Source organism: Brienomyrus brachyistius, chromosome 17 (assembly GCF_023856365.1).
Source record: "Brienomyrus brachyistius isolate T26 chromosome 17, BBRACH_0.4, whole genome shotgun sequence".
Classification (NCBI taxonomy): Eukaryota; Metazoa; Chordata; class Actinopteri; order Osteoglossiformes; family Mormyridae; genus Brienomyrus; species Brienomyrus brachyistius.
In genome coordinates this window covers 7452082-7465006 of record NC_064549.1, presented here as the reverse complement: position 1 = coordinate 7465006, position 12925 = coordinate 7452082, and the positions used below count along the sequence as shown (strand labels likewise).

The 12925-nt window shown below is 39.0% G+C and overlaps 1 protein-coding gene across 3 annotated transcripts in view; it reads right to left on the bottom strand.

The window, feature by feature from the left end:
• Positions 1-12925, bottom strand: part of LOC125711804 (spectrin beta chain, non-erythrocytic 4-like) — a 77621-nt gene that overhangs the window by 37272 nt on the left and 27424 nt on the right. For all 3 annotated transcript variants that reach the window (XM_048981113.1, XM_048981112.1, XM_048981115.1), the window contains 4 exons: positions 12459-12596; positions 9889-10645; positions 5421-5623; positions 5051-5141 (listed from right to left, as the gene is read on the bottom strand). In XM_048981113.1, coding sequence (XP_048837070.1) covers positions 5051-5141; positions 5421-5623; positions 9889-10645; positions 12459-12596 — 1189 coding nt within the window. The remainder of the gene's footprint in view (positions 1-5050; positions 5142-5420; positions 5624-9888; positions 10646-12458; positions 12597-12925) is intronic.

Genomic DNA, 12925 nt, shown 5'->3' with positions numbered 1-12925 from the left:
AGTGGATCTTACAGGGTGCTTATAATGCTTTTGTGATGGGGGATTGATCCACATGAAGCAAATGTTGATCTCTAGGTGCCTGGTTTTCCATCTGTGCCCCTCAGCTGATGCTTCGGGACTAAGACGCAGATGATCGACAGGGGTACTTGTGGATCAGCTGGGGACCCAAACAAAGAATCTTCAACACTCTGTAAAGAGTGAACCAGGCGTAGGTACAATGGGACAGGCTAACAGATATGGTCATATTAACTAAGGTCAGATGTTATCAATGATGACGAAAAATACCTGAAATCAGAAAGGCAGGGGAAAAAAAAACAATGAATAATACAATATTATTAAGGCGGGGACCTGAAACTCATCAACAAAAGTTGGACGAGCAGAAATGTCTTCTGCAGACATTTTTTTAAACATCAAGGACATATCAGCAATGTTCTGTACACATGACGTGAGTTTCTCTCAGGGTCATGACTAGATAACCTCAAATTTGTCAATTCAGTGTTTTTTTTTCCATTAAAGACTTAGAAACATAAAGCAGGGTGACATTAAATTGTCGGAAAGGAAAGACAGGACAGAAGAGAGATAGGAAAAAATATATAATAATAATAATAACATAAAATATGATACAATGGAAAAAACCATTAGGCGATTTAGTGTTGAGATGGTTATCCCAGCCAATGGTAACATAACACATCCTTGCAGATAAGCTTTGAACCATGCATGTGCTATGGTTTTCAGGCTATTAAGTAGTATTTAAGTAAATCAGGCAGAATGTGTTAATAAAATGTGCTTTTACATATTCATTCACAATTAAATGCAGCTGAGTTAAAAGTAGATGGGTAAAATCAATTACTTTAATCAGTCTACACTTAAAGGACAAACATAGGTACAGTCAGACTTTGACTATATTTTGATTTTAACAAAAAGTAATTCCAAACTTCTTATTTGCGGAACTCAAATGTTTCAGGTAAAAAAACCCGAAACTACTCAAACTTGTTTCGCTGCCAATTGTTACATTAAATCATCTTGTTATGGCCCTATACCTAAAGCTGATGCACTATTGCAGTCAGTAAACATAAGTGTTCAGTAGCTTTAAGAAAAACAGCTCATGTTGACTTAGCACACCTTCATGGATCTGTCGAGAAATTATAAGAAAACTGATGATCAAACATTTCCCTTTATTCATTCTATTAACCATTCTATAGCGATGGCCGATCCACAGTTTCTCAGTTCCTATCCGATTCTGATACACATCTCCCTATACTGATACAGATTCTGATACAAGAGATCTTATATATTTATTATATTAAAAAAGTAATACATACTTTATATATTATTGATATTTAAAAAATAGTAAATAGCAAATTAGGCTACTAGAAACATACATAACATAATGTTCCACCTCGTTCGTACATGTTTTAAACGTTTTTGAGGCATTTTGCAGCTCAATTTGAATATCTTCCAAGCGAGGATATGCTAGTGGTGAATGTTTCCATGTGGAATTTCCAAATATTACTTTGTTGGGTTCAAGTGTCTTGGAGGTTTTGGGGTCTTTGTGTTGGGACTTAATAGTTGTCTAACGACAATGCCCACATTTTATATTTTTACTGTATATATTTGTAGCATTAACTTGTGTACATTCTGCTATTCTAAACCTCTGCCACATAGGAAGAAAATTTTTTAATTCATAAATTGATTCAGAAAAGAAATCTATAATACGTAAAGTACAAGTATCGATGAATAGAGATTAAACATAACGTCAACTAAGAATAAAGAAGTTGTGTAGTCTCTTCAAACTAGCAGAAATGCCGACTAACAAGATAAATAACTGTAAACTGGAGTATCGATAACATGAAAATCCTTAGCAAAGTGTCATTATAATGGTACATCAAGTTTACAGAAATGCTGAATACTGAAATCAACAGAACATACAAAGACGTCACAGCCAAAGGTTCCTAGGCTGCTTCAGCAGAACCCAAAATGCAAGGCAAAACCAAGACATTTCTCCAAAAGTACCGAAGAACAATATACCGTCCAGTGATCTCCTAGACTCTTTGGAAGAAAGCTAATGTCTAATACTCACAGTGGTTTAGCACAACACTGTCACCCTGACTATGATAAGCAGCTGGAAGATGGAATGAAAGATAGATGGACGGATGGATGGATGGACAGATATTTCAGTGAGTCTTAAGTCAGTGCCAACCGTTCACTCTGTTTAAAACAAGATTCCCAATCCATGCTGATGAAAATCAGACGCATAACATGATTCTACCACCATTTCACTTTATTTTCTTACTTTTTTGATGTGTGGGAAGTGCTAGATTTGTGCCACACATACTGCTCTGGATTTCTGCTAAAAAGATGTATGTACTTCTCATCTGACCACAAAATCTTTCCTCCCCACATCGCAGCTGAGTCACTGTCATGATTCCACTATCAGATGAACTTTCAAAAAGTTCTTTTAGAGTCATGCTTCCTTTGTGCTGCTCTCGCATACTGGCCAATGTTATGGAGAGATCTTGATGTGGTTGAGTGGTGCACCTTTATCCCACTGCCAACCACTGAACACTGCTTCAGAGTCACATTAAAATGATTGCTGGCTTCTCCTTGGCTTCAGTTTGTATCTCCTTGTTTGCACTGAGAGTTTTGAGGGTCAGCCTTTTTATGAACAATGCCTGGGTGGTTTTAAGCAACTTCCATGTTCAGATAACTGAATAGTGTCACATTAACAATTTTTTGTTTCACTGCTTTGAAATATAAATGTTACAGAATACAAAATTTTAATGTAGGGTTTGCAATTCAACAACAAGGAGAGAATTGGTAAGGAGTCTGAATACTTACAATTTTCCATGTCATTGCTAATAAAAAGCATTGGCTGTGTAAATTGTCGCATATAGAAAAGCATATACTGAGCTTCGAATTTTTAAGCATATTGTAAATATAACAAACATCTTTACAGTTTTTATACATCCCCTCTGCATAATTAAATCATTCAAGCATTTTTCCAGTGATAAAAAAAAAATGCATGGAAAAGTCTGCATATTTAAATGATTTTACTAACTACTGCGACAACAATCACATGCGATCATTAATGCAATACTCTCCATGATCTAGTACCAAAGTCATATACAAAAAACAGCAGGATGAGTATTTGACCATTTAAAAATTATTTTGGCTGCACCCTCAAGTGGATGATGTAAGCTAATCTTCACAGAATTCGAGCCAAGAACAACACACCAAGTGGTCTGAGTGGGATTGGGTCTATGCAGACTCATACATCCATCTTCTAACCACTTATTCTGGGAAAGGTTGCTGGGGAGCCGGGGGGGGGGGGGGGGGTCACTTTGAATGGGATGCCAGATACATAAACACGTTCACACACACAATGATACTACATGGGCAATTGAAATATCAATTAGCTATTAAATTCCATTTCAATTAATAGCTAAAGAACCTCCCACCTTTTACACCGTGTTCATCCCTGATTTCATCCCTGTTACAATATTGTGATACTCGTTTTAAGACACTTATATAATTTCTATGCATTTATACAGAATTATATGCATGTTTGATAGATGCATATAAATCTGAAGAATCACCTATGTTTTCTTATAGCATGAATTAAGTACCTTTGGAGAGCAGCAAACATTTCATCCAATTTTCCTTGTAGTAATATAGGCGAAAGTACAGAAATTCCATCGTTATAATGCTTAGCATATATTTTATTCTATTTCCACATTTATACCGATTATTACAGTTTTATCTGGTACTACGTTTAGCACCATACTAAACGCCAGCTATGCATAGCTTCCTAGTGAAAAAAGCTGCAGTACTGCATGTCGCCTTTGCCTGCTACATGGTTAGATCCAATCTGATCCATTTGGACGACACACTCTGAGATATGCGAAGCTACTGAGCAAAAACAGCACGGTCATTTTCACTCTTATTAATCTACGTGCATTCAATGACCGGGAGCTACACAGCAAAGCACTTCATTTTCATTGCTGCTCAAATTCTATTCAAATATTATTTTAGTGCTATGCATTGTACTATTATATTATTATTATCAGTGATAATAACAATAATAACAATAAGAAGAAGAAATATTAACAAGTTATTATTAGTAGTAGTAGTTGCAATAGCAGTATTATTATCTGAAAATGTAAATCACAGAAGTTTTAATAGCTGTCATGCCTATGCGTAACTTTTTACACTTGGAACACACACACAAGGAATGAGATTTGCATAGGTCTTAGACACAGCTACAGCCACATACCGACATGTGAAATCTAGCAGGTCAGTAGCTAGCAAGAGAAGAGGTTCACAGAGAATACTGGGTTCATCCCACATCACTTCCAAATAAATACATTTTCACTGAGATGTTGATGGTAGATTTAAACAGAAAATGAAATAAACGTGTAATGATGAAACTGCAACATTTCTCTACGTGCTGCAAAGTGTGTGCTTTTTATCGTACCTTATCATCATGTGATTAAAGCAAAGTTAATTTAAGAATTTAAAAATCGAAACTGCTTCTGCATGGCTGTTATTACCAAATCCTGAGCTAAAAGTGTCCGGTGCTGAAACTGCTACATTCCTCCATCCAGACAAATAACAAGTCAAGATGATTCCATTTTATTACTGTATCTCGGTTTTTTTCTATGCCATGAACTTGAATGGAATGACCATAGGTTAGGGAGCAATTAACATGTGTTTTACAATCCTTATCTGTATCCACTAAGATGTGAAATACAGTCGACCCGTCAACACATAAAAAACGTTTGGTCCCCTTGGCGAGCAAAGTGAAAAGATACGAGAAACGCGGAATACGATGATCACCGCGATATATCGCGTGAGAGGTCGCCATGAACACGCTTAGCGTCCTCCAAACCAGCATACATTTTATGCATAAAGCTCCCAAAAAATTCCCCATTAAATTTCTTATGCTAGTCCCGTGATACATCAAAACTGCGACTGGGAAAATCACGACGCAGAAGGGTCGACTGTATGGTAATTCAGGAGAATGTATCAAATGTAGTTCAGATGCACCCACCTCATGGCAGTCTTGAAGAAAACTCTGCAACTCCCACTGCTCGTTCAGTCTGTTGAGCCATTGCTGAGCAAGGTTGCGGTTCTGCACTCCCCTGTGCAAAGACAACATAATTGAGTCAGTTTACTCTACCACTGACTTGAGGTCTTTACAGAATACAGTAATACCACGACCAGAAGGCCTGGACAGTTAGGTGGTCTTTTTTACTAAAGGTCTTCCCACATAAATTCTCCCAGTATAATTCTGCGTTTTTGATTACTGAGATCAACAGAAAGCTGTACAAAACATATTGAGGCAAAAGATAGAGCAAACAAACCATAAACTGGGACTATGACGTTACAGAGGTAATGTGGAGCTGCGGACTGGAGCTCACCTGTTGTTGAGGGTCTGAATCCGCTCTTTGATTCGCTCAGAGTAGATATTTCCCTGTCCAATCAGACTATCCCCAGCCTCAATGACAGCCTTAATGCGATGCAGGTTGAGCTCCATGGTGGTGGTGAAGTCCTTGTGCTTTTTGATGGCGGTCTCAACCGTCTCCACTGTCGTGGGCAACTCTATATGAGCTAGGGATGATTCCTGGAAAGACAGGGCGTACAGTTATTTTTAAGAGATAAACGGGATCAGTATGGAGGCTTAGGAATGAGAGGTGTTGGGCTAAGTGCCTTCTGTGTATACAGGTCTGTGCTGTTGGGCTGTGCTTTTGAAAGCTTCCTGTGAGTTTTTTGGTGCCCTCACATAGTTAAGTCCTATCTAGAGAATTTGTAAAATACAAGTGAGAAAAAAAAGTCTGAAAATCCTGAGGATGAGAAAAAAGATTCAGCAACCCAGTTAAGGTCTTTGATAAAATCTGGGCATGAAAGTAAAGGAAAGCAGAGTGAAGGTGGATGACTGCCACTGTGGAGACCCTGGGGAAGACCCAGGAAAAACAGCAGACCTCCGAACCTGAACCCAGAGCTGTATTGCTGAGATAGAAAGACTACCAGTGATAAGCAGGAGATAATGAATGCAAGCAGAGAAAAGGACCAAATTCTTTTGGACGGAAGAGTCTCAACTTTTGAGTAAGTCTCGGTTGCAGAAGAATAGAGCAGAAAAGGCAGAGGTTAGGAGACAATCGTGTGAAGCAGATATTCATTCCTGTACCTCGCAATAATCAAGCCGAACAATGCTTCAGAGGCTCCTCTACTGCATCCAATGTGAAAAGCAGACAGCCGTCTCAGGGGGGATTCTAGGATTAGATACTTAGGGGGGCTGAGTCCTCTGATGAAATACGGAATGTCCTGCCCTCCACTGTAACATTTTCCGAACAGGGCTGGGGTCTACCGATGTTTGCTGAGCCGGGTACTATGATATATATACAAAAATTCGGGACAAAAATCGCTAAATGAATTCAGAAAAAATATTTCTAAGGAGGCTGAGATAACCCCCCCCAAATAAATTGGGTCTTATGACCCTGCAACAAAAAAAAAAAAATCCCTCACCTGTGTGAGTGAAAAACAATTAATTTAAACCAATAACCTAGTGTACTACAGCAAGCCAACACCAATTCCTCTCTGTCGGGATCTATTATTGAATTTTGAGATTTTGAGTACTGAGATTCAGTCTGATGAAGCAGATTCCGACATCAAGGGTAGGCCTAAAAGCCTTGCCTATTTTAAACTGTAGTTGCTTTCAAGGTCAAGTGGTATACAAAAACTATATCGACAAAAATTATATCGATACTGAAAGTGTGAACTACCTTATTTTATTACAACTGTTCTTTTACAGACCTTTTAGGCAAATGTGCATCAAAAGACTCAACAAGTAATTATATTATATATAACAAATATTACATTATATATATATATATATATATATATATATATATATATATATAATATAATAAATGCCCTAAAACTAATTAAAAGTTTTCTACATTTTCTAATTAAATATCCATCTTCTCATGCATCCAATTCTTCTTTTCACTACCAATACCAAGTTGTGGATAAGAACAAAATGCGGTGATAGTTAAGGAAGGACTGCTTGATCAAGTAGCTGTAACGGGTGAGTTCACCTTTTTATTTTTTCCAGTAACTAGATTACAGTAACTATGTTATCATTGGCATTACCGATCTCCTGTGTGGAACTGGGTCTTTTAATCCAACGGCTAAAGATCTTCGTTCATAGCAGATGCGTTTGTCCGAAGGGACACACATTTTAGAGAAAGCAGGATCAGACGGTCCCTGGGGTATCCGGGGTTAAGGGCCTGGATCAACGGTCCAACAAATCATTCTCCCAACAACCTTTGAATCATCAACCTTCTGATCGCAGACACACACCACACCCGCCCCCAGACAGCACCATTAATTCACATCAAGCAGTATCTTACATTGATTTCATCCATCTGTCCAGCTACGTGGTCCATTTGGTTAAAAATGTTAATATCGGATGAGGCGATGGTGGCCTGGAAGATACACGATTTTTCTGGCGCTCCACCCTATTAAAATTTCATCCTCTCAAAATTTTCATTTACTTATATGAACGAGTGCATATTTCTCTACTTTGGTAATGTAATTGTTGTATTATGTCCCTGTGAAGCTTCTGGCCTGAATCCTTTGTAAACATGCCAAAGGCCATAAATATAATAGACAGAAAAGACCTGCCCCCATATCATGATGATCAAGCTGATGGAATACCTTGGGGAAAAATAATTTAGTACCCCTGTTCTACAGCAGTGATTTCCAACCCAGTCCTCGGGGAACGACAGCCGGTTAATATTTTTGCACCCTCCCAACTCCCTGCTAGGCAGTCCATATTTTTGGAGGAGTTGGAAGGGAGCAAAAACATGAAAACTGTCTGTGGGTCCCCCCCCGAGGACCAGGTTGGGAACAGAAAAAATATATTAACGTCATGATCCTTCTTAAAAATGCCAAGAGTAACAATGCTGTTTTTCCTCAGTCATACTTACTGGAGTTTCTCGATTCTGTAACTAAGTCAAGCCTGATTAAACCAGACAGATCGCATTGTAACTTTGCTTCTTTACTGGGTAGCTAACAGAACAGCATATCTGGTCTTGGTGAGGTTTCATAATATTCACAAAAAACAGGAACTGAACACGGCTTAATGCATCAGCGAAACAAGATATCACTCTATCAAGCCTTCTCAGCAGCTGTACTCTGACAATGCAGAGAATTCAACTCGGCTTGTCGAAGGCTGCAGGATGTTGTCGAGCTCTATGCTGTACCCAGCTAAACTTTGCCTGATTATTGGTAATATTATGAAAGACTGCAACAGGCAAATGGATGCTCTTGGCTGTCCCTGACTCAACTGAGCGACTCTGAATCTGAACCTCATTGCAGCTGTAAAATGGAATAAAGGCCTAATAACTTATTTTCATAGATCACTATTTATAGTGAGATTTTTCAGTATTTCTGACATAATTACTGGACAAACTTGGTAACACCATGATTACAGATTTTTGAATTGTTCAAATTGAAAGCATTTTTAGTCCATATCTGTATTGTAAAGATTCCTTGAAGCATTTTGGCTTATATGATTGTTTTTCATTTTATCCTTTATAATTGGGAAATACAAACCAAGGGCGCCATCTAGTGGAGTCAAAAAATACAGAAAATAGTTCACGAAACATCATTTGGTGGTGATGGCTAAATGAAGCTTCATGAACCACTTGCTGTATTTTCTGGCCCCACTAGATGGTGCTCTCCATTCAGAAAAGTGCTCAAAGCACGCCCCAAAGCAAGCCAAAGGCACCATCTAGTGGGGTAAAAAAATTCAACCACTGGTTCATGAAGTTTCATTTGGTCATCATTAGTAAATACCCCTATTCAATTCTCTGCTTCATCAAAGTTATACCTTCTTTCTATAAGGTATCACCAAATGTAAGGGCCAAAAATCAATGTCTTCCTCATGTTCGGGGCATTTGTTGCTCTAGGAGATTTACCGTATGCAAGACTGGTTCATGAAAAAGGCAAAAAAGCCCAATGTTTGCACTAAAGAATAGCTTAATATCCACCATAACCGATGACAATGGTCAACAAATAACACATAAACGGAAATGGGTCATTCTCCATTTGGAGTGGGAAACCATGTGACAAGAGGCTGCAGGGCTTAAACTCATGCTTAAAATATAAGGCACGGCTCCAAGAGACAGCATGCGCCTTAACATAGCTGATGCATGAAAACACATTTCCTTCATGTTTTATTTTTATCGCGTTTCACACTTGCTCTAGGCCTGTAGATCAGCTCATCATAGGGGTTTACAAATGCATCGATGCATCATAATCAATCAATATAGACCAGAATGTGTGGTGACCCATCTCTGCACTACCCTCAACAACTTATGTGCGTAACTCGTATAAAACCATGCAGTATAATATACTCCATATAGGGCATATTGCTCCAGAGAATATTCATACATCTCCTGTCAAAAATGTAAAATCAATTTTCAGCTATTTATGGTAGTATACAATTACCTAGAAGCTTGTAAAAATTATACAGCCTGTAAAAAACCTCTCTCTGATCTGGGGGGGTACTGATTATAGTCCATTCACTCATGTGCATTCTTGGACCTATACCTGATCAGTCGCTTGAACACTGGAATGTAACACCACCTGCTCGGCGAGGCAAGAAAATCTATCACGATCACATAGGTAGTTGCAAGAACCTTAATCCCACTGGGAAATGCTATTAAAAGTCTGTTTATAGTTTCTGCTATGCTGGAAACTTAGCTTTTGACCACAGTCACTGACCACAAAATGCCTCTGCTACTCCTGTAGGAATATTTTCCTACCTTCAGGGTTATTTTCTATTTCCTGAAGGCATAAATAATCGTGTAGAATTCTTACCTGGTTGTTTAACAAGGACTCTGCTTGCTTGACGTCCCTCAGGAAGAGGTGGAAGATGTGTGCCTGCACAAGCACCTCCCGACGACTCTCCCACATCTCCAACAGTTTGTTCCAACCTACATCTAGCTTTTGTAACCACTGCTGAAGGGCAACATAAGGTAAGGGTGCTTCCTCAGTCTCGAGTAAGTCGTTGACAGCCTGAAGGCGCTCGTAATCCTCCTCATAGCGGCCTATCTCCTCCTTGAGGGCCGCATGCCGGTTTATGAGCCGTTCTGCTTCCTCCAGGGAGTTAGGTAATTCCTCTGATGCAACCGTTGTCTGTGTTTGTACTAGCCAGGTCAGGAAGCCGTCAAGGTCCTGGATGAACTGCTGTAGTCGACTAGCCACCGTTAGCGAATCCTCACAACCCTGTAGCGTGCACTTCAGCTCTTCCCATTCCACGCTAATTTCTTCAAACTGCACCAGCACCTCCATAGCCTGGTCAGGGTGGGTTGCTGCAAGCTCTTCCGCTTCCTGTTGCAAATTGATGAGCTTTGGCTCCAGGATTGACAGGGCTCCCTCCATGGTGGAGAGCTTGCGCTGCAGGGCCAAGACTCCCCCAAGGTCACTCCCTGCATACTGCGTAGCATCAATGGCTTTGCGCTTTTCTCGGATCTGGGACTTGATCTCCGTACACTCCAGCAGATAATTCTGGATGCGGAGAATGGAGTTCAGGTGGTCTTTCTTTTGCTCCACCAACTCTACAATGCAGTTCCACCTACATGTATAAAAGACAACATGAGAAGGTTCTCACATAAAATGTTTCATAGTTACCGCATCAGAAGCAATTATAGTATTTTAGTATAAACCCTAAAAATCGATACTCATTCTACTCCCTTGAATATGTATGCGATACTAAATTTGCTTTCATATTTGTGACTTTGTAGCATGTAAAATGGAACACAGCATTACTATGACATAACCTGTGACCTGTAGAACAAAAGTAAAACCCAAACTATAAAATGGCATATGCAAACTAATATGCAAAACAGTTTAGGAAAAAAATATGTAAATAGCATTATAACATAACAACTATGTCCTGTTTGCTCTAACTACAAAAAAAATCTGAGTCAACTTCTTTCTTTTTCAGTTTTTTCAGTATTGTCATCCTTGCAACTAACAATACACGCACCTTGTTAAAATTTTGTAATTCTTGCATTCATTTTTCATTAGCAAATGATGATGTTTTTAATTCTTTTATCCGAGGCTACAGAAATTTCCATCCAGTGTCTCATTATTTTCAACTCCAGCATCAGCTATATCTTCCGTTTCTGCTCTTTAAAACGAGGAATAATTAAGGTACATTTTTAGCGGTGAAAAAGACCCCCCCCCCTTAAACAGTGTCCAACTACGCCACTTTCTGAACGTTGTGTCGGCTATTTAAACTGGCACTGCGGTATAAGAAAAATTAATATCCTAACAATAATAATACCGGTTTCGGTATGAACCCGTATACTGCCCAACGCTACATCAATCCATCAAACTTTCTTGATGTTAGTTTGGTCGTCTTATGAACCGTCCTCAAGGGTTTCGTTGCATCTCTATTATTTGTGGCTTCCCCTACTGTGATCCTCTCTATTGCCTTGTGCACCCCAGCTGTGACCACGCAGGACTAGTCCTGGGATAAAATCTCATTTACACATTTCGAGGGGGGGGGGGGGGGGGGACCATATGCTAGTGCTTCCTAACAGGTATTCAGTGATTACTTCTTGCAGTATAATATATGACATTTTTAGGCATATAGACCAACTTTATTCAACTATTTATTATTCTGTAGTTTCAGTTATAACTACACACATACACACACACTGTACTGTGCAAAAGTTTTAGCCGAAGAAAACAATGCTTAAATGATCTTCCTGCTGGTGCAAAACTGTGTCTGTCAAAGTGCGTCCGCTCAGCCATTTCAAAACCTCTCCTAAAGCCACCCCATTCACAGCCACTCGACCACTATCATAGCTGGTGTGGCTGATCAATACGAGGTCTGCCACTGGTCAAGTTGCTGCAAATGAGGTGACCTTAAGAGAGGTTTTGAAATGGCTGAGCTCATTCCACTGACTTCTTACAGAATTTAAAATGAATTAAGTGTGCTGGTACTGAAACTTCACAAATGTTTCTGAGGAGAGGTTTGGGAACTGAAGCGATATTCTTCTAGCCAACCATCACAATGTAAATTGACTATTGGAGGACGGCGGAATTTCTTGTTTTTTTTCTGTTGTGTTACTCTTCATTTTTATATCGTCTAATATTGAACTGTGATCTTGAGCACATATACTAATGATTGCACAATGAAGATTCATGAAACATCAACATTTTTTGCCCCCCCACTGGTTGGTTTGCTTTGGGGCATGAACTGAGCCCTTTTTTTAATAGAGAGCACCCTCTAGTGGTGTCAGAAAATACAATGAGTGGTTCACAAAGCTTCATTTTGCCATTACTAACATATACGCTTACTACCCACATAAATAACATTTATTTTGAATGCCTAAGACTTTTGCACAATACTGTATACATACAGAAAGATGGCTTACCTGCCGTTTAGGTGATCCTGACAGTGCCGCACCTCCTCGGAGCTGGGGTGACCACTGTCCAACAGCTGCTGGACTATCTGATTCACATCCAGGATCCTTCCCATCAAGCTGTTCATCTCTTGGTCCAAACTCTCAAATCTATAGTAAATCCCCCCATATAAGAATATACCAGACCAAGCACATCTCTTTTAAAGTATCTTCGTTAAGAAAATTAAACTCCCATTAATGTAAATGCTTATTCAACACAGATGTATTAATATTTGATCTTCTGTGATTCCCCAATTAATAGTACATACTTAAAATGTATACTGTATGTAAAATGTATTAATATATACTCCAATGTTTGTGTGTGTGTGTATGGGGGGTATTTTTTACATCTCTAGAGATTGATTATTTCACTAAAATAGTGAGCCTTGTTTATTAATCATTTTACTAATTTAACAAAACAGCATCGCAGAAATAGTGGT